This window comes from Chinchilla lanigera, unplaced genomic scaffold (assembly GCF_000276665.1).
Source record: "Chinchilla lanigera isolate Chin_1 unplaced genomic scaffold, ChiLan1.0 scaffold00050, whole genome shotgun sequence".
Lineage (NCBI taxonomy): Eukaryota > Metazoa > Chordata > Mammalia > Rodentia > Chinchillidae > Chinchilla > Chinchilla lanigera.
The window spans coordinates 12,522,998-12,544,198 of record NW_004955451.1 but is presented as its reverse complement, the minus strand read 5'-3'; the positions used below and the strand labels follow the sequence as shown (position 1 = coordinate 12,544,198).

At 56.5% G+C, this 21,201-nt stretch overlaps 1 protein-coding gene across 1 annotated transcript; it reads right to left on the bottom strand.

The window, feature by feature from the left end:
* Positions 1-6,029: 6,029 nt before the first annotated feature.
* On the bottom strand, positions 6,030-7,784 carry Hoxb13 (homeobox B13). The gene is made up of 2 exons (XM_005394233.2): positions 7,184-7,784; positions 6,030-6,283 (listed from the first exon to the last, which is right to left on the bottom strand). Exons 1-2 carry the CDS (start codon positions 7,782-7,784, stop codon positions 6,030-6,032), a joined length of 855 nt encoding a protein of 284 aa, XP_005394290.1.
* Positions 7,785-21,201: the final 13,417 nt, after the last annotated feature.

Genomic DNA, 21,201 nt, shown 5'->3' with positions numbered 1-21,201 from the left:
CGTGAACCGGTAAAGAAAGCGAACCGTTCCATTAGGCAGAACCTGGGTAACACCGCGCTCCACTTGCCGTGCGGTCTACATCGACTTGTAATTTTTTTCTGATTTTCGGCAGTGTTGGGGGTCGAACCCGAACTCAGGGCCTCCAGGATGTTAGGCAAGCGCTCTACCACTGAGCTGCACCCCAGCCCCGCTAATGGGGGTTTTGGATGCAGCCCGGGAAGGCGTAGATCAGAAGCACGTGAGAGCAGCCTTGCGGGCTTCGGTGGAGCGGCCGGGCCTCCGCGCCCCGGGTGCCTCCGCAGCCCTCTCCGCCCAGTTCCCTCTGTCAGCTCCGCGTCCGCGTCCGGATCTCGGAGGGGTGAAGGAATGTTTATAGCCTGACTCAAGTTCAATGGCAAAACCGTGCACGGAGGGGGAGGGGTGGAGACCTCCAACCGGCACACAAAGGCTGGCGGCGCCGGTGACCGCGGGGCCCAACTCGAGTCGGGAGCAGAGGACCCCCGGGATGGGATGGGCCCCTTCCCCCGCGGCGGTAGCCTGCGAATTACGGGCTGTGATGCGCGGTGTGCCGGCCTGGTGGAGTTGCGGTCATCGGAGTCTGACCGCCCCAGAGGGTGTCTAATCAGGGCCCAGACTACGCCCTGGCGTCCAGGAGGCCAAGCAGTCTCCCCGTCCCCCGCCAGCAGAGCCAGGAAGCACGCGACTCTCTCCCACGACCTGCGTTTCCCCGCAGCTCCCCCTCTTCCCTCCGGGATTTGACATCCTCAGCATCCTTCCGGTGTTTCTCCAAGCCCCGCAGCCTCCCCGGTGCCGTGGGTGCGTCCGTGAATCCTGAATCGTTCTTCCTCCTGTTCCCCTGTTTGTGCTGATTGTAACCGTTCGCTAAGGCAGCTCCCCACGTCGCCAGAGCATACAGTCCCCGGGCTCGGGGCTCGATCAAAGACCTGGCAGCGAACCCAGGCCAACCCGCAGGCAGTCCTAGTCTCTCCTGAGCTCAGGCGGCACTCGATGAAAGCGGCAGTTGATTGAACTAAATCTCCGCGCCTGTTTAAAAATCCCCTGTGTGTGTGTGCATTTAGAAAAATCTCTCCAGTCCCCACGATGGGGCTGGGGCTGGGGCATTTGTGGGCTCAGTTAGCCAATTCCGGGTGGAAGCAGTTTTTTTTTCAAAATCTGGGGGAGCCGGTGAAGGGCAGGGAGCAGGGTAAACTGCGCTTCCTAGTCTGTCGACTGGTGGAGACGGGGGCGGGGGTGGGTGGAGATGAAGGCTTCCTTTGTGACCCAGGGTCTGCCACCGTGGTGCCCACCAAGTAACTTGCCCTCTTGGCCTCAATTTCTTTTACAGAAGTCCGCGCCCTTTGGGTTTTGCCGGCCTAGGGGCAGCAACTCCGAGGGGTAACGCAGGGGAGGGCCGCCAGGGTGGGGGAGCTGGGTCCTGGCTGCGCCGGGGGCCGAGGAGACGGACACGGGCCCCAGAATGCCTCTGTGCGGGCGCAGGGTCCCTGCTGTGCATGTGCCTGCGGCGGGCGGGCATCGCTTCCAGTTCTCCTCGGATCCCCGAGTGCGCCAGGACTGGAAGGGGGGACCCAGCAGAAAAAGAACGCAGATTGCTTTTAAGTGGCCGGAGCACCCAGAGCACTTACCTTGTGGAAGAGGCAGTAAATCATTGTCATCACCGTTACTTTTCAGCCAATTTTTTCAAAAGGTGTGTTTTAAAAAGTGTTACCGTTTTAAATAAAAATAACATTAGCGATATTAATTTTTTTGTAGCAAGACTCCAGTTGGAGACACACATAAGGTCACGTGTGGGGGGGTACTGGTCACCTCGGCTCCTTCCAGCAAGTCTGTCCCTTGCCAAGACCACGCCGGTCCCGCATGCTTCGAAGCCTTGCTTTGTCCCTTTCCGCCCAGGGACTGATGTGGTCGGCGGAAACCAGGAGGTGCCCCCACCAGGGGGTCTCCGAGAGCGCCTGTCCCGGGCCGTCTCCTTGGCTGTGGAGACCTTGAATTCCCGGATTCTCGGGCGACGCCCCTCCGGAGCCGCCTGGGCTCCCCCGACAGCGCTCCGAGCGCCCCTGGCTCAGGATCAGCTAGTTTACCTTATCAGAGAGCAATGCACGCTTGCATGCAGGGAACAGGCCGGTCCTGGGTTTGAGCAATGGGCTGGCTCACTGCAAAAGCCGAGACCGGAATCCAGCTCGCGTCTAGGCCCGGGCAGGCAGGCATGGCCGGCCGGAGAGGATCGAGCACCGCGCGTCGCGGCCCCTCCTCGCGGGGTCTGGGGCGGGGTCGGCGTGCCCGGCGCGTCGCTACGAGTCCAGGGCGCGCGGGCGACGTCTCGGTGGCTCCGTGCGCAGCCCCGGGCCTGCCCGCGGCCTCGGCGCGGCTCCGGCCCTTCCCGCCGCTGGGCCTCCTCCCTCCTCCCCGAGGCCGGAGAAGTCCCCTCTGCCCGTCACCTTCCGCCTCCTCCCCCGTAAAGCGCAGGGCGAGAGGGGGCGGGCTGGCGGAGACCACCCGCCGGGGTCTCCAAGTTCAACGGCGAAGCCCTGCCCCTCCCCCGGCCGGCCGGGGCGCCGGCCCTTGCGGTCTTCCCTCCCCTCCCTTCTCCCGACGGTTGCATTCTTTTGCAGCCCCGTGTCACCCTCCCATTTGGGGGGCAATTCCGGAGCGGGGAGGGGGGTCCCGATGCATTCTTTCTTCCGTCTCCTCCGGCCGCTGTGTCCCCCACCCCCTGCACAGAGCGCGCGGGGGACCAGTCCCCATTGGATGTTTTAAATCCCGTCTCCAGACCCGGCCGCGCCGAGGGAGGGCGGGGTGTCCAGCCGGGGCCCCGGGGCGGCTCTAGCGCTTTCTGGTGGGTGAGAATACGGTCCAAGCACTTCGCCCCTTCTGCCGCGGTGGCCTCCGCGCTTTAGGACCAGCCGACCACGGTAATCAGTTCACCTATTTTAATTCATTCGCGATTGGAGCTCTGGGGTTTCCAGGAGACAGGACAGGGGGAGGTGGGGGTACAGAGTCTTTCCCTGAAGGAACCCTAATTAAAGTGCAGCACTTAGGACCTTGAATAAGGATGTAACGAAGCGGAGCGCGGAGCTGGAAGCGGGGAGGGGCCTTCGTGCCGGGGTGGGGGCGGGGAGCCGGCGGCGCCGGGAGATCTGGGGAGCTGGACGCAGGCAGCTGGCGAGGGGAGGCGGGGCCGATTCTTGATCCACTGAGGCCTGGCTGGGCCCTGGGCTGCCCGACGCGTTTGCAGAGGGAGTAGAAGGCCGGGTGGCTCTCTGCACTGCCGGAGTCTAGATTCAAAGAGCGCTTCCGGCGGTCGAGTCTTTGCGCCTCACCACCACCCCCTGATTTGGCCTCGGGCGGCCTAATAAAATCCACTTGTTTGGAGTTCGACGTGATTGGGTTCTGGAGCCCCGCGTAGACGCGACCTTCTGACCCTGTTTCTAGCCGCTCCCCAGAGCGGCGGGATGGGCTCCTTTGGCTCCAGGGAGGGCAGGGTGCGGAGGGCAGCTCGGAGTAAATTCGGCCACCGCGGTGCCCAGGCTCCCAGCGCGTGCGCACACCCGCGGAGCGCCGCCCGAAGCTTCCCGTCTTGAACAGGCTGTGTAGACCAAATTATTTAAGCAGAAACTGTCTCCAGGAGCTTACCTCGCGTTTATTTAAAAGGAAACCGCTGCAGGCGCGTCCGCGTGGACAGGTGGACTTTGCGGTCTTTTCGACACAAATAAGTAGGCGATTCCAACCGCGGTGGGCGGTGGGTATCCTTCTCTTCGGAAGTAAAATGGGCGCTTGGAAAAGGATCCCATAAAAGGATTTAATACAAGACAAAATTAATTTTTTTTTTTTGCACAAGTCCCATACAAATAAATGGGAAAAAGTCTGGGGTCCACCGCTAATGAAGATCGCGAGGAAGAGAGAGACGTATTACTCCCGTGGACCGAAGGCCGATCAAAGCAGATCGCCGCGCCCTCGCCCTCCCTGTTTTTCCAGAGATCGTTCCTGCCGTCCTCTTTGCCTTTCTCCCGGGTTTCTCGGAGTCCCGGCCGATACGTGAGCCAACAGCTCTGCCGATGGCCACGCCGAACTCTAGGCGACCCCGGAAGCCTCCAACCCGGAGACCTGACGCCCCAGGCGGCTGGAAACCCGTACGCTGCTCTGCGGAGAAGGAACGCCAGGCCCGCCCGGAGGTTCCCCTGAAGTGGCGAAGATCTGCCGGAAGGGGGCGCGCTTGTCTTCTTCATCATCCACACACACTGGCAGCTGAATAAATCTCTAGACCCCTACATCTTTTGTTTGCTCTGAAATTATCGTGAGCCAAAAATAGAGGCGTCCCGACCATTTAAGTCCCTCATAGCAGAATGGGGGAGTTAGAGCCCTGGAAGTCCAGAGGCCCCTCAGCCTCCCAGCTTCCACCTGGGCCACCTCTGGTCATTGAGATGGGAATCTACCTTGTGCCCCGCCCTATGGGGGACCCTGCCTCATGAACCCCCTGTCTCACTCCTTCCCACGTGCCCCTTTGCGCTGAAATCTGCGAGTCAGGGGCCTGCTTGCCTTGTCATCGGTCGGATTGAGGTTTATAGCGACAGACAAGAACCTGAGGCATGAAAAGCCACGTGTGGCTTCTCTCAGAGGACAACGTAGAAGGCAGAACGTGGCCTCCACTGAGCCGGGGGTGGAAAGGAGGCTTCACCACAGAGCGTGCAAAGACTTCTTCATCAGTCACGAAATGGCCCTCCTCCTCCTCCTCCTTCTCTTCCCCTGTCCCTGCGGCCCCCCTTCCTTGCCCTCAGAGGTGGAGATGCCAGGTCCTCCTCAAAGTGGCGGTTCGGCCATCAGCCTAGCTGCACCCAGTTGCCAGTGTTTTGCAGGTGGTCTCAGTCTGGACACAGAAAACAGTTGGAACCTCTCCGGCCTCCACACACCCGGGGTTCAGGGTGTGCGGACAGCCAGGGAACGGTGAAAAGGGAAGCCTGAGGCCACCACGGCGTCGGTCGCCCAGGGCTCTCCACCTGGGGCCTGCGTCCTTAGGCGAGGATGCTTCATTCATCCCCGAAAGGGCCGCCGAACCCCCAGGCCTGAATCCTCGGGGTGCCACCGGAAGGCAACGGAAGAAAACCAGTGGTGACAGAGCCATTTTCTGGTTTTGCTTCCCGGTGGCTCTGCGGAGGGGCCTTAGCGCCTGGCCTGGGGGTAGGTTAGGCCACTGTGCCCTGTGACCTACCTGTGCCCAGGGCAGCCCTATCCACAAGGCCACACTAGCGCTGTTCTGGGCTCCTGCTTGCCCGGCGAGCCGTGAGTGCTTGGGCCAGAACCACTAGAGACGGTGAAGGAGGGGTTCTGAGGGTTTGGGGACGAAGGAAATGGATTTACCCAGGCACCTTCCTAACGCCACTGCCCTGGAAGAACAGAGAGAAGGGCAGCCCTTGGCTTCACTTTCCCACCCCTGCAAAGCCTAAGACAAGGATGGGGGCTTGCGACTGGGTGCGGCCGGCCCAGGGCTGAGCCGGGCAAGGGGACACGCGGCCACTGGCACTGTCCGTCCAGCTGTCACTTTAGGAAAATGCTATCGCCCTTTCTTCTGTCCCCAGTCTTCCTCCTGTTGCTGGAGTGGGAGGGGTGAGTTAAAGGGATCGGAAGGAAGCAGCCCTGCAAAGGGGTCTCCTTCCAAGTTTATTCACAATCAGCTCAATCCACGAAAGCGGTTCCTAAAGTGCTCTACAGAGCTCTACACAGAAAACATGAGGCTACTTATCATGGCAGCTAGGACGGGTCATCGTGATTATCACCACTGTAAAGACGAATGATTGATGGACCGATTCCCTGGGAGGTTCAGCTCCCGGCCCCTCGCCTGGCACCTACAGGGTGCCCGAGTGCCCCTCAGACAGTCCAGGAGCCAGTGGCCACCAAGGGTGTCAGCTCTGGGAGCCGCTCTGCAGAGTCCTCTGCCCGGGCCTGGCCCTGGCAGGCTCCTGATGTCTCCAGGACACCCTCACTTCTCCTGCACCCCACCCAACCAGGGAGACCCCTCACGGGGTAGCGCTGGTCTTGACCTTGGCGAGAACCTTCTTCTCCTTGACCCGGCGGTTCTGAAACCAGATGGTTATCTGGCGCTCCGAGAGGCTGGTGGCCGCCGAGATCTTGCGCCGCTTGTCCTTGGTGATGAACTTGTTAGCCGCATACTCGCGCTCCAGCTCGCGCAACTGCCCCTTGCTGTACGGAATGCGCTTCTTGCGGCCGCGGCGGAAGGCACAGCCGTCCGAAGGGTGCTGTGAGCTCGAGTCTGCGAGGCAGAGAAACCGAGGAAGGAAAAGGCACGCTCAGATCCCCAGGCGCACACCCAGCGCAGACCCAGGCCCTCCCGCCCCCACCAGCTCCGAGGCTACGTCATCCCGCAGGCGCAACCTGAGCGCGCGTGCTCGGCTCCCCCAAAGCACCGGGGGGCACCGCGGCCTCCGGCTGCCTGCCTTCCACGCCGCTCAGCTTCATCCCTGCGCTCACGCCGGGAGTCTCCAAACACACCCACCGCGCACAAGCCTCTGCTCAGGACCACATCCGCGCACGCTCACGCGCGTTCTCAGACTCTCCGCCATGGAGGCTCCGGGCTCATTCCGTGCAGGGGAATCGCGTTTCTGCACACACTCCCGGCACTCACACACACACACACGCGCGCGCACATGCACGCGCGCACACTCACACACAATCGCATGCACACACGTTTGGCAGCAGGAAACCTACGTTTTCCTTCGGAATCTGCAAACTCGCCTAAGAGAAAGCAAGGGGCCCTGTCCTCCGTACTTCCGTTCCCGCACCCACACCCACCCTCACACACGCCGAACTGTTACTTAGCGCTTGTGCACAGTTGCACTGGGCCGGGTGGGGACACGGGCTGCGGCCAGCACGGAAAGCCGGAGCTCCCCGACATATTGAAAGGCCGGTCCCAGGGCCTCCGGGAAAGCGAGGGCGGCCTCGGACAGCGCCCAGCGCAGCCCGGGCGCTGACTCTCTGGGCCCCTTCCAGGTCCTCCGGGTGCCCGGACCCTCGTTCCAGTCCTAGCAGGCAACCCAGGAGCACCAAGCTGCTCCTCACCAGCCCCGGTCTCCCTCCTACTCTTCCTCCTCCTCCCGGCAAGTGCCAGCGTAGCCTCGCTCAGAGCCGAGGGGACCCCGGGTGTGGAGATTACCTGCAAACGCCGCCTTCCAGAAGGGACCCGGTGGGTTCTGCTCGCCCTGGCAACACATCTGGCTGCTCCAGCCACTGGCCAGGGCCCAGGGCTGGTAACTGTCCCCTGGCAGCAGGGGGTCATGGCGCGGCTCCCCGGGGGCGCCCAGGGTCTGCACCACTGACACATCCAGGTAACTGGCCATGGGCTGGTAGGCCCCCGGGTACCCCGGGTAGAAGGCAAACTCGGTGGGGCGGCTGGGGTACTCCTCCCCCGCCGCAGGGGTTTCCGAGGGGTAGGCAGCCAGGGTGGCCGCCTGGGCACAGGGCTTCAGCGAGCTCCGGGATACCCGGCAGGAGTAGTACCCGCCTCCAAAGTAGCCGTAAGGCACGGGAGCTGGGGACGCCCCCTGGGGCACCCCAGGACAAGGGTGGCACTGCTTGGGTGGCTCTGCAGAGCCTGGCAGGTCCAGGGGGGCATAGTTGACAGCGGGCATCAGCGTAGGCGCCGCAGGGTGGCTGGCAAGCGGGGAGTGGGCTACCAGATTGCGCGCCCCTCCCGCTCCCAGCAAGCCTTCCATATCCTTGGCGCCGTCCAAGGTGGCATAATTGCCGGGCTCCATGGGGCCCAGGGTCGGCTCATGGGGCGCAGGGGGTGGGGGATCGAGGGGGCACCCAGCTCGCTCTCCCCACCCAGGCCCCGGGAATCCAAAGCGTTTTAAATCGCTCCCAGCTCGCAGGGCGCCAGCATTCGCCTGGCCAGGCCGCCCGACGCAGGACACGCAGGGCCCGGCCACGCGCGCTGATTGGCTGCGGCGGGGACAGCAGCTCATAAAACCTCGGCTGCAATCGCGGAGGGAGCGGGGCGAGGAGCCCGCCCCACCTCCGTCGCCTCCTCTCTCTCTCTCTCTCTCTCTCTCTCTCCCGTCCCTGGCTCTCTGTCTCCTGCGCCTTGGCAGGTTTAACGAGAGAATAAAAAGCTCTTCCAATAAAGTGTCCATCTCCTGGCTGGGGGGAGCCGCTCCCGGCCTCCAAGGAGAACCCGGGAATGCGCCCAGAGGAAGACGTAGCTGGCCAGTGGGGGTGCGGGTACTTGGGGAGCCCTGGGCTCTGGGGCCTAGGGAGTAGCAGCGCCCCAGCTCCTTCCAGATGCCCCTCCTGACCCCGAGGCACTGTAATGGGCGGCTCTGGCGCCAGGGTGCCTGAGACACCCCTTCCCCAGGGAGCTTGGCCACTGCCCTGAAGGATCGGAGGCCCGATCCGGGTGAGGCGGAGCGAGGGGGGCAGGGAACCCCCGCGGAAAACGTGCGATCCGGAGCTGGGACACGCAATGTCCGGGCCGAAGGGGAAATGGAGCCTCTACATGTTGCCCGGGAAAGGGGGGGTCTGGGTTTCCGTTTAAGGGTGGAGAGAGAGACACAGAGAGAAAAAGAGGGACCGAGGGAGGCGGAGGGAGAGAGGGAAGCACAAAGGGAGGAAGGCAGAGTTTGAAGGAGGCGAGGGAACAGAATCGTATAAAATCCTGAGTGCCAGTTGGGAAAGAGAAGCCCTTTCCCTCCCCGGAGAGCTCAGGAAGTGTGGGGAAGCCAGGCCTGCCTAACCGGCCGTGAGGCTGCGGGGTTCTGCACCCCACAACTGCAGGGCTCAGGCCGGGGAGACCCCAGCCCCTCTGCCCTTCTGCGGGCCAGGAACCCAGGACCCTGTCCCAGGTGCAGCACGTTTCCACCCAAGCCGGGGGCCCAGAAAACCCGGGGCCCGATCTGCCTCCTCCAGGCTCCAGATTTCCTTAGGAGGCAGAGGGGGTAGGGAGGGGAGCCCCCACCCTCAGAATCGCTGGAGGCCTCCTGAGTGCTGAGCCCTTCAGAAGACTCGGTTTGTTCTCTGTCTTTGGAGACAGTGTTCCCTCACTACCCCTCCCAAAGCAAGACCTTCCCGGTGCTGCCTCCAGAACGCTCAGTTTTTCTGCAGAAGGCAGGAATTTTACCGTTTCATGCAGCAGACTACCCTGAGCCCTGGATGGGCTGGGCCATGTCCCCCCACCAACCTGAAGCCGAACTGGAGTCTTCCGGTGGGACAGAGTCCATAGGAGCCAGAGCTGCTCCCAGTTGAGTGGTGGGGCTGGCGTCTCTACTGTACACGACTCCAGTGAACACGGCTAATAATTGAAGACGCCAAGCAAGGACGGGATTCCTGTTAGATTTTTATTGCCTTTGAAAACAGCATGAAAGCAGCTCAGAGTGGTGGCCCATGCTTGCAATCCCAGATGCTTCAGGAGGCTGAGGCAGGAGAATTAACAAGTTCAACCCCAGCCCGGGTAACTCAGGGAGATTCTATCTCAAAATAAAATAAAAAGGGTTGGGGTTATAGCTCAGTGGTAGAGCACTTGCCCAGCATGTGGGAAGCCCTGGGTTCCATCCCAGCATGAAAAAGAAGGAAGGAAGGAAAGGAGGGAGGGAGGAAGGAAGGAAGGAAGGAAGGAAGGAAGGAAGGAAGGAAGGAAGGAAAACTTTCAGTTTTTCATTTGATAAATGATAGATTCCTAGGACATCTGAGTTTTAGTTCCCACTCAGCAAACATATACATACATATATATGTGTGTTGGGGTAAACTTATCTGTGTGCAAGCTATTCAGAGTTGTGCAGTTACAGGCATAGGGAGATCCCTAAACTTAACAAAATAATCATAATCATACTTTAAAAAAACAACATTCCTGGGCATAAACCCAGCAGACATGAAATGTTATGTCCATTAGAAGGGATGCTCTAGTGCTTGTACTGGTGACACATCCTGAAATTGGGCTGATGTGAAGACAGTCAGTCTGGTCCCCACTCCAGAATGATGTGTAAATGTGTGGAGCTTTCCATAGGAGGGGGTGGATTCAGTCCCCAGAACTGGAATAAGAAAAGAAAGAAAAAAAAGAGGAGGAAAAGAAGCGGAAGGGAGTAGCAGCAAGTGCTAGAAGGTCCTCTAAGGTTTGTGACAGCATGGTCCAGAACATCTTAACTAGAAAAAAAATGTCCATAACTAACTGTAGGACAGGCGGAAAAATGAGGCTGTTAGGATTGAGGGTGCAGCCAGGCGTGGTGGCGCACGCCTGTAATCCCAGCACTTGGGAGGCTGAGGCAGGAGGATCCTTGTGAGTTCCAGACCAGCCGGGGGTACAAAGTGAGCTCAAGGCCAGCCTGAACTGCATATTGAGACCGTCTCAAAAAGAAAGGATTGCGGGTGTAGCTCAGTGGGAAGCACCTGCCTACCGTGCAAGAGGCCCTGGGTTTGACTAACAGTAACAGAAAAAAGGAAAAGAAAATTTAGGCTGTAACTAGGAAGGACTACCCAGGAATTGAAGAAGAGCAAACCCCTGCTGTGCAAAACACGGATAAACTGCCCAGACACAGGAGTGAAAGAAGCCAGCCCCCGAGAGTAACTTTCCCAGGACTCCATTTGGTGAAGTTCAAGAGCCAGAAAAATGAATGTTCAGTGATATATCCAAAGTTCAAGTCCCGCCTGGGCCACAGAGCCCTGTCTCAAAAATCCCAAAGCAAAAACAAAAAACAGAAAGAAAAGTAAAAGTAGAAATGACCTTAGGAGGGCTGGGCATAGTGGCACACACCTGTAATCCCAGCTACGCAGGAAGCTGAGGCAAGAGAATCAAAATTTTGAGACCTGCCTGAGCAGTGCTTTTTTGGGGTTTTGTTTGTTTGTTTGTTTGAGGCATGGTCTCACTATGTAGAGCAGCTCACTATGGTGATCCTCTTGCCTCAGCCTCCTGGGAAATTTAAAGAGTCTCAGTCTCTCTCACTCTCTCTCTTTCTCTCTCTCTCTCAAAAAAATAGTAGAAAAGTCTGGGGGTGTAGCTCAATGGGAAAGCTTCTGCGAGTTCCATCCTAAGAATGGGAAAAAGAAAAAGAGAAATGAGAAAAAGAAGGAAATTACTCTGAGGAAAATTATCCCAACCAGGAGGGGACTTGAAGCCTTCCTGGTGCCAAGTTGAAAGTTAAGAGTCTGTCACTCTATGTGCTAGTTCTATGGCCTTCCTCACATTTGTGAAAATTCATCAAGCTGTAGCCTTGGGATTTTTGCACTTTCCCTTGTGGGAGAAATATCCCAACTTTAAAAGCAAAATAATTAAAAACTGAGTTTTAAAAACTCAAAACAGCAGAGCCAGGGTGCAGCTCAGTGGTAGAGCACTTGTCTAGCATGCATGAGGCCCTGGGTTCCATCCTCAAAACCACAAAATATAATTTTTTTTGTCTCACTATGCGGTTCTGGCTGGACTTGAGCTCACTATGTGGCTCAAGCTGGCCTCGAACTCCTGCCTCAGCCTCTTTCAGTGCTGAGATTATAGGCATGTGCTACCACGCCTGGTTTAACAAAATACAATTTTTAAAAAATTCAGAACAGCATTGCCTGCAACTGATTTTTTGCAGATTCAGTGCCTGAACCCTTATCCATGGATATCAGCAGCCACATTTGTGGAACTCTGCAGGGTATGCTGAACACAGAGGTGTCAACTTGAACTTGCCCCAGAGGATCTCAACCTGCTGGGCTGGAGGCCCTCTCCCAGATCCCATTTCAGTGCAATTGCAAACGCTAAGCTTTGTTTTGTTTTGCTCTCTCTGCAATTTATTCAGCACCTACTAGATCCCAGGGCGCCGATCTGGAGCCTACATTCCGCGTTCTAGCGCACAAGTCCGCGTTCTTACTTCCTGAGTGTCTGTGTGTGTGCCCACAGCTCTCCAGGGCGGATGGTAGGTCTCAGGTGGCATCAAGTGACGATTCCCCCCTCACAGGAAGGCTGGGACCACTTCCTGACACCGTTGGTACGTGAAAGCATTTTATAAATCCAGTAAGTATCACTTCTATTGTTTGGAAAGGACAGCTGTCCCAGAGGGTGCTGGTCCCTTTTCCCTTGCAGATGGGTGAGCCTGAGGCGCAGAGCTCCCAAGTGCCCCCTGTATGGAGTTGCGCCCTGAATCCCTGCACAACCCAGGCGTCCAGGTCCCGCAGCCGGCCGGCCGTCCCTCCCCCAGCCCACAGCGTCCTTTGTGTCCTGCTGGGCGCCTCCTGGCAGAGCACCCGGGGGAGCGCAGGGCCCCTCCAGCCCCTTTACAGACCCAGCCAAACGCGCTGAAAGCCTCAGCAGGCTCCTTTACATACCCGCCAGACACTTCCAGGAAGGTCAAGGCCAAGTTGAAAGTTAAGAGTCTGTTTACCTCCGGGAGCCCATTCAGCGCGGCCCGCACACCGCCGGTGACCTTTACAGCCCGGCCTTTGAGCGTGGCCGCCGCGCCCCCAGGGGTTCCGGCCACGGGGACTTGGCACCTCCGTGTCACCCCCGCCCCCGCCCGGGCTGCGGACCCGCTGGCCGGCGAGGGGGAGGGAGTCGCCCACCGGGCCCACTGCGGACGTCCGCTAAGTTATGTTTTTTGTTTAGTGGTTGTTGTTTTTGCTAAGTAAGCGCTCGCTGCCTGCGCCCCCTCACTGGACAAGGTGTGCGTGCTGGCCCCGCAGCCCGCAGCGCGGCTGTGCGGAGGACGAGGGTTTATTCTTTGCAGCGTGATCGCCCTCTTCTTCGCAAAGGTCGCGGCGCCGCTGTCCTTGCCGGGTCGCCGGGCTGCTGGGCTTCTAGGAAACCGGCCTGAGCAGAGCTGTGCGCTCCCTTCCCCGCTCCTCCGCCCCTGCGCCTGCTTTGCAGTTGTGTGTCTCTCCTGAATTTCAGTGATCTTGTTTTTGTCTGTTCCTGCGGGATTTCTTCCTCCTTTTTCTCTTTGTCACTTACTGTCTGGCCCCTCCTACTGAAAAGCGCTCCTCATCAAAACTACTGCTTTGTTTCCCTTCTCCTCTATCACGTTATTCTTGTCTTCCTTCTCGCTTTTCTTTCATTTGTTTCTGTTTTTCTTTCCTTCTCCTCTCTCTCTCCCTGCCTCTCAGCCTCTCTCTAGCTCACTCTCTCCTGTTTGGTCTGCTCGTCTCTGTTTTCCTCTGCTCTCTCTTTTTCCCAAGGCGCCTTTCCTTTGGGCCCTTGTATAGCGTCTCCCATTGTTCTTCTCCAAGTCCGGAAGGGGCCTGGCAGGCGACAGCCCTTGGCGGCCTGTGGCTAGGCTGGACTGCAGCCCTCGCTCGCTCGGAGCGGAGCTCGGTTCTGAGACCAGGACGCAGCAGCCCAGCTGGGGACCACCGGGGTGACACAGGCCCCTCTTCCTTAAAAAGAAGTCAGGCGGGGTCTGTCCACACCGAGAGGACTATCTTTCGGGTGATTTGATCGCCAGGGCGCAGAGCAGCAAAGGCGCAGTGGGTTGAGGCCCAGACAGCCCTGTGACACCCTCGGGATCGGACCCTCTCGGGAGAAATGTAAGTGCTCAGAGCAGCCAAGCCTGGGAGTGGGATCCAAAGTGGATGGAGGGAGGGAAAGGAGGAAGGAAGGTTAGAAGGAAGGGAGGGAGAGAGGGAGGGAGGAGGGGGCTGAAACTCAGGGTTGCCGAGCGGAGACCCAGAGCCCCGTCCTCCAGGCCTGCAGCCCCGGGAACCAGCCTCTCTTCGCTGCCACGTGTGCTGAGTAGGAAGACACGCTCGGCCCTGAGGCCCCAGCCCCATGCTCCAGCCCGGCACCCCATCCAGAGAACCCCAGGCTGGAGCCGGCCCAACCATGAGGAATTCTGGGCCTAGATGGTCGAGCTACAGAGCAGGAGAGGTTTCCTTCTAGCCCAGCCGGTGTGTTGGGGAAGGCCCTTTCCCCGGCCGGTTTTCCTGGCTGAACCATGTAGAAAGGCAAAGGCTAACCAGACAGGAGGAGGGACAGCACTTTCCCACACGGATCAAGGGCAGGGAAAGTTCCAAGGGCCTGCAGGGAGTCCAGCCTGCCACCCGCCTCTGCAGAGCAACTATCTCAGGCAGATTGAATTGGGACGGTGAGTCCCAAGGTGTAAACGCCTCCGGGGTCCACTCAATGGCACCAAATTGGCGTGGGAAGCTGGGCATGGTGGTGCACGCCTGTAATCCCAGAGTTCTGGGAGGCTGAGGCAGGAGAACCACAAGTTCAAGCCCAGTCTGGACAAATTAGCAAGACCCTGCCTCAAAAAAAAAGAAAAACAACAAACTTTTTTTTTAAGTCTGGGGGTGTAGCTTAGTGCAAAGGTTTCAAGCTCGAGTCCAAAAAAAAAAAAAAAAAAACAAAAAAAAAAAAAAAAAAAATAGTGGGGGAAATATGGGAAATTACCTCCTCTATCCTCACCCTAATTCTCTACCCATCACCTCAAAGGCAGCTGGAAAGTGGAGTGCCCGGTAGGACTTAAAATCATCTTCAGGCTTTGCAGCAGCTTTTGGGGCCTGGAGGACTCGTCTTCCTTGACCTCAACCCCTGCAGCCCCGGGTGGGCCTCAGGAATGAAGAATATATGAAAAGCTCCACCTGCAAGAAGAAAGCGATTTCAGTTACTGAAAACTCCCCCTCCATCTCTGCCTCCTTTTTTCCTTTAAGAGATGAGGGTGTTGGTGACCTTAGGAGGAAAATGCTGGCTGTGCTCAGAGCGGCTGGAAGTAAAAACTTCATTCCTTAAAGTCTTCATTCCTTAAATCAAGAAGATACCTCCAGCCAGGTGTAGTGGCCAACATCCGTCGTCCTGTACCTCAGAAGGCTGAGGCGGGGGATCCTCCCCCTAGGAGTTCAAGGCCAGTCTGAACTACATGGGGAGACCCTATCTCAAAAAAAAAAGAAAACAAAAATCTTAAATCAAAAGAACATCCGTACCAAGACCCTGGCTTCTCAAACCCCAAACCCACCCTTGTGGCCTAAAGTGCAGCTGTAGGTTTGAGGCATGGGAGGTTCCGTACATCTGAAGGAGTTCTTGTTGTTCACTATATTTTTTTTTTCAGTACTGGGGATTGAACCGGGGCCTTTATACTGAGCTACATCCCTAGCCCCTTTTTAGTTATTTTTTATTTTTATTTTGAGACAAGGTCTCACCGAGCCCCAACATGCCCAGGCTAGGCTCCCACTTGAGATCCTCCTGCTTCAGTCTCCCATCTTCCACATTTTCTTTGCTGGGAGTCTTGTGACCTTTTCAAATGCCCAGAACTTGACCATCTGTGACCCACCTCCCTCCCCTCTGTCCCCAGCCCATAGCAAGATTTTGTCCCTCCTCTTCCCACTAAGTTACTCATTCCAGAAAACAAAGTTGGGACAGGAATAAGGTAGGCAACACACACACACACACACACACACACACACACACACACACAGGAAGAAAAACTGGTCCCTAACCCATCCCTACCCAACCCTGTCCTGTGTCCTGTCCAGGGTGCTCATGGGTCCCTTCCCTTGAGTCCCTCGAAGGACCAACCCCTTGGGGTTCAATAAAGGTTTAAAAATATCCTCTCGTTGCCCAGTCTGTGCATGAAATGCCCCTCACCCCTTTCTGCGTCTCAGCAGCAGCTTGAGGTGTGCATTGGTCGGGTGCTTCCTGGTCCCTGCCCTGCGGACTCTGGCCTGGGGAGAGCCGCCTTCCGCGTCCTCAAGACCCTGGGCAAGCCACTGACACCCCCTGCCCTGACCCCCGAGACTGGCCACGCCTGGCCTGGCCTGGCTGGCTGTAACCGGTCTACACTGATCATACTAGTCCAAAGCTGATACTGGGCAGTACATGGGGCCCCTTCATCATTTGCGGTTCAGACCAGCTCCTGATAGGCAGCGACTCTCAGTCATCGGGGTTTAAACTGGTTCTTCTTCTCCTCTCCCTCCTGGGGGAGGGGTCTAAGAGTTCTCACAAATGAAATGCTCTGGCTTTTGATTGTAAAATCACACACACGCCTGCATGCGTGTTTTCCCTTCCATCCTTTGGACCTCGTTTTGCCCCGACTGGAAGTGGAAGGGGGGCTGCATCCTGGGCCCCGACACCAGGCATCTGAAGACCTTTGAGCCCAGGAGCTCTGGCAGAGGAGGTTCCAATCTGAGGGGTTCCTGGGCGGAAAGTAACCCCAGGAGCAGAGGACTTAGAAGCTCAGAAGCACAGAAAAGCTTTCTTCTAGGAAGCCACTCATTAGGGGATATTGGGGCTCCCCCTCCCTTCTCTTACAGAAGAGGAACCTCCAAATTCCTGAGGTACCCAAAGTAGTCAGCATCTGGGGTTGGGAGAATACGTGATCTTCTGGGTCTCCCCAGCCCCGTGCCTACACGGCGGGGTGGCAGAGCCTGGGACAGGAAGCTGCCTTGCCCAGACCAGAGAAAACCGACCTCGGAGGCCAGAGGCCAGTCCTGTGCTCCGGCAGCTCAGCTCAGGCAGGAGAGGAGCGGCGCACACAGGGAGGCAGCCTCTCGCCCCGGCTGCAGTCTGGCGAGTCTGGGGTGCCCTGGCCACCTTCTCCATGCCCGCGCCCAAGGAAGTTGAAACAGTCAGCCAAGATAGAGGCGAGTGCGGAGGAGCTCAGGACTTCAGCAGGGGCTCGGGGGCCAGCTCTGCACCCACCATGTGGGTCCCAAGGGCCCCTTCTCCCAGGCTGAGAAGTGCTGGTCCCTGAAGAAGGTGCGGCCCTGTCAGGCTCGCCCCCCAGGTCCACAGGAGCCCGGCAGCTGGGGTCGGGAAGAACCGCATCTCTCCTTCCCCCTTCCCACCCTCTGTGAGCCCTGGCACAGCTGCTTGTGTGTGTGGGGTGCAGCTAGGGACCCAGGCGCCCCGTGCCAGCCTCCCTGCTGGTTCAGCCTCCTGTGTCCCCAGCTCCCACCCCATCTGCTTGGGTTTCTAGCCAGGGAATTACCTGCCTCAGAGATTCAGGCCAGGGAAGTTACGGGGACCCCAGGCCACCTGGTGGCTTCCAGACCCACGCCAGTCAGGCAGCCCCTTGCCGATGAAGAATTTACAGGAGCCGGGCACGGTAGCACACGCCTGTAATCCCAGCACTCAGGAGGCTGAGGCAGGAGGATCATTGCGAGTTCGAGACCAACCTGGGCTACAAAGTGAGCTCGAGCCCAGCCTAAACTGCACAGGGAGACCCTGTCTTTAAAAGACAAAAAAAAAAAAAAGAATTCAGAGGAACTGCCGCCTATCCATCAAGCCCAGGGATTCGACCCCTTTTGAGAAGAAACGTCTGGTTGATCCTTCCTTCCATGCTGTAAACACAAAAGGCCTAGCAGAGCCCTTGGTAGGGCCACTCAGGGCCTGCAACCCGCAGGGCTTCCCCATTGCCCCGACCCTGCGAGAGGGCTCCCCTCCAGAGCAAAGTCACAACAGGACCAAAACCACTTGCTGCATCCCTCTGTCCGTCTGAGGGCAATGTCTGCCCCTGTCTCTAGGGTTCCTTGGGAGAATCCTTCAGAATCCTGGTCTGTGTCCTGTGCCCGTGGGGTGTGGGACACCCTGAGCCCTGTAACCAGCTTTCACTGAATCAGCACAATTTAGATGCCCGGAGGGTGGAGGAGGGGCGAGATTTACACACATTTGTGTAGATAAGAAAGCTGAGGCTGGGAGATTAACTTCTGCCATTTCTACAGGCAAATAAATGATACAGCCTGAGTTCCAAACCCATTCCAACTGGCTACTTCATTTCTCCTCTGTAATCCTTTTTCTTTCTTTTCTTTTCTTCCTGCCGCAGCCCCTCGGAGGCCATGTCTGGGATTACAGGTACGAAGAGGGTACCCGGCTCCTTCCGTATTGGAAACATGAAGTCCTTGATAGTTTTCAAAAATGGAAATAAGTCTCACTAGCACTTCAGACTGATACTAAACTAGACCTAAGATGTTCGGGGAAGTTGTTTAGGGCAAAAAAAAAAATCACAACATTCACTCCAAAATAAAGGAACTTGTTTAATATATAGTAATTTTTGTGCTGGGCATGGTGGTGTATAACTGTAATCCCAGCACTCAGGAGGCTGAGGCAGGAGGATTACCAGGAGTTCAAGGCCAGCCTGGGCTATATTAGCAAGATCTTATCTCAACAAAACAAAACAAAAACACCTTCTAACTCTGCGGTTTTCTAGGATATGGGCACATGGCTTTATTAGTGGCAGATTGCATGCATTGAAAAAAGTACTTAGGGGCTGGGGATTTAGCTCAGCGGCAAAGCGCCTGCCTGGCAAGTGCAAGGTCGTGAGTTCAGTTCCCGGTAAAAAAAAAAAAAAAAAAAAACATTGAAAAAAGTACTTAAACAGTCTAATGTAACACCCTTGCACCCAGCCTCCAACTTCAACAGGAACCAGCATGTAGCAGACTTCTTGAAAATTTTTTAAAGTATGTAGAAGCAAATCCCATTGTTTCACCCAAAATATATCAGTTTGAATCTTTGACAAATTTTTTCTTCTCTTCCTCTTTTTCTTTTTTTTTTTTTACATTGTCCCCATCTGATTATCCCACAAAACAAAATGAACAATACTCTCTTAACAATATCCAGGTTAGAGTTTCCTCAGTTGTCTCAAAAATGTCTTGTCATGATTAGTTTGTTCTAATCAGAATCTAAACAAAACCCATACAAAATTAAAAAAAAAAAAAGCCCACAAATCACATTTACTTGATAGATCTTTAATTTTCTTGTAACCTATAACAATTTCTAAAATAAAAAAATTTAAAAACCAATTTCCTGCGGGGGGGGAGGGTGCAGCTAGGGACCTAGGCAACCCCATGCCAGCCTCCCTGCTGGTTCAGCCTCCTGTGTCCTCTGCTCCCACCACATCTGCTTGGGTTTCTAGCCGGAGAATTACCTGCCAGAGAATTACCTGCTGGAGAATTACCTATTTAGTTTACATTCTGGTATGCCGGGGATATATCTCAGTTGAACAGTGCCTGCCAGGCAAGCACAAGGTCCTGAGTTCGAGTCCCAGTACCAAAATAAAATAAAATCTGGGTCAAGCTGGGCATGGTGGTGCATGACTGTTATCCCAGTATTTGGGAGGCTGGAGCAGGAGGATCACTGCAAGTTCAAGGCCAACCTGGAGTACATAAGGAGTTCAGGACCCACCTAGGCTACATAATGAGACCCTCCTCAAAAAACAAATGCTCATAGAGGAAAAAAGATCACTGTTTTATGTTGGATAAGTGATTCATTGATTCATTTATTTTTGTGGTACTGGGGATCAAGCCCAGGTGTGCTCTACCACTGACTTACATTTTGAGCCTATTTATTTATTTATATTTTGGTTTTTTGAGACAGGGTCTCACCATGTAGCCCAGGCTGGCCTCAAACTTGGGTTGATCCTCCTGTCTCAGCCTTCCCTCTCAACCTCCAGTGCTGGGATTGTAGGGGTGCACCACCATGCCTGGTATTTTATTTATTTTGAGACAGGATCTATATAAACTTTTCAGACTGGCCTTGAACTTGGCAACCTTCCTGCCTCAGCCTCCAGAGTAGCTCATATTACAGATGCGGCTGCAACTTTGGCTTTGTTTGTGTTTTTACAGGGCTGGGGATCAAACCACATCAAGCATTCTACCAACCAGCGAAGCTACAGGCCCCCAGCCTGCAGGGGATAAAGCTATAGGCCCCCAGTCCCTGCAGGTTTAGCTTGAAGAAAGCTGACTCAGCTACCCAGGGTACTAAGAGACTGAGTAACCCGCCCAACTCTTGATATCATAAAATTTCTTTCTTAGAAAATACAGTTTTGGGGCTGGGGATTTAGCTCAGCGGCAAAAGCGCCTGCCTGGCAAGCGCAAGGTCGTGAGTTCGGTTCCCGGTACCGGAGAAAAACCACAAAAAAAAAAAAAGAAAATACAGTTTTGTTGTATAATATGTACACAATCAGATTGTATATGTAGCTGTGGAGGTGCATGCCTATAATCCCAGCACCCTGGGGCCGCCTGGAGTTTCCCATTCTATCCTCCCCTCCCTCCCAGAGAAAGCAGACCTGGGCCTGGCGGTGTCCTGCCTGCCCCAACGAAGCTTCTTCTTGACTCCATCCCTGACTCCCTTGTGTTCCTGCTGCCCGCCCCTCCCAGGCAGACAGAAAGGGCACCCCAGTGGGTGCTGGGGCTGTGTCGGTTTCCCGGAGCCCTGGGGACTGAGTGACTCCGTCCAGCTCCGCCGCTGTGGAGCAGCTATGTGTTTCTGGGCTGACCGTTTCCTCTCTCTGACCTTGGTCTCCCGCGTTGAATGAAAGTGACTGTCACCACTCAGCCTCCCACGGAGGAGTGGAACGAGGTACCAAATGAGGATTTCTTCTGCCGGAGCGGAGCCCGCTGACAGGCCGCCGGTTTGCAACCTCCCATCTCTGGAGAAGCCGGGACTGCTGCCTCCCAAACCCAAGCTGGGAGAGGCGCGAGCCTGCTGGTGCCCGGCTTGGGAAGCTGAAGTCTCCACACACGCCTGGGGAAAACACGAGGTGCTCCGGCCGGGGCCTCCTGACTAGGAGTCACCCAGGAGCTTTGCAGGATCTGTTCAGCCCTCCTTCTTCGGGAGCCCCAAGCTCTCCAAACCCCAACTTCAGTCGCAGAGCACCTCCCAGCAGTGCTGGCTGGCTGGTACCCGAAGCAGCTCCTCAACCCACTCAAGCTCTTCTCTCCCTTCAGCCTTGCTGCCCGGGGGCGGGAGAAAAGGGGCCCCACAGGCCAGCGTAGGGGCAGCTCAGCATCTCAGGGGAGCCCTGGCATGTTCCAACTCCAAACTGCACCTAGCTCATAAAAAGCCAGCACAGGCCGTAAATTCTCCCCTGCTGGACCAGGTTTTAATTAATTATTGGGTTATCCAAGGTGACTCATGTGTGAAACGCAATTTGCATTCGTAAACTGCGTCTCGCATAGTCCATTCTGAGGAGCAGCTGTGTGGTGTCCTCTCTGGAGGCTGACACCAAACTCGTGTTTATGCTCTGAGGGGCTGGGGCTGACACGTCCCTGCAGTTTAGCTTGAAGAAAGCTTACTGAGCCACCCAGGGTACTAAGAGACTTGAGTCTCCCCCCGCCCAACTCTTGATATCATAAAATTTCTTCCTTAGACAATATAGTTTTGTTATATAATGTATACACAATCAGATTGTATATCTAGGTGTGGAAGTGCATACCTATAATCCCAGCACCCGGGAGGCCGAGGCAGGAGGATTGCCAGGAGTTTGAGGCCAGCCTGGGCTA

Coding starts and splice junctions, on each gene's coding strand:
- Hoxb13 (XM_005394233.2), bottom strand. CDS start 7,784: ATGGAGCCCGGCAATTATGCCACCTTGGACGGCGCCAAGGATATGGAA. Junction 6,284..7,183: donor CTGGAAGGCGGCGTTTGCAG/GTAATCTCCACA, acceptor TCTGCCTCGCAG/ACTCGAGCTCACAGCACCCT.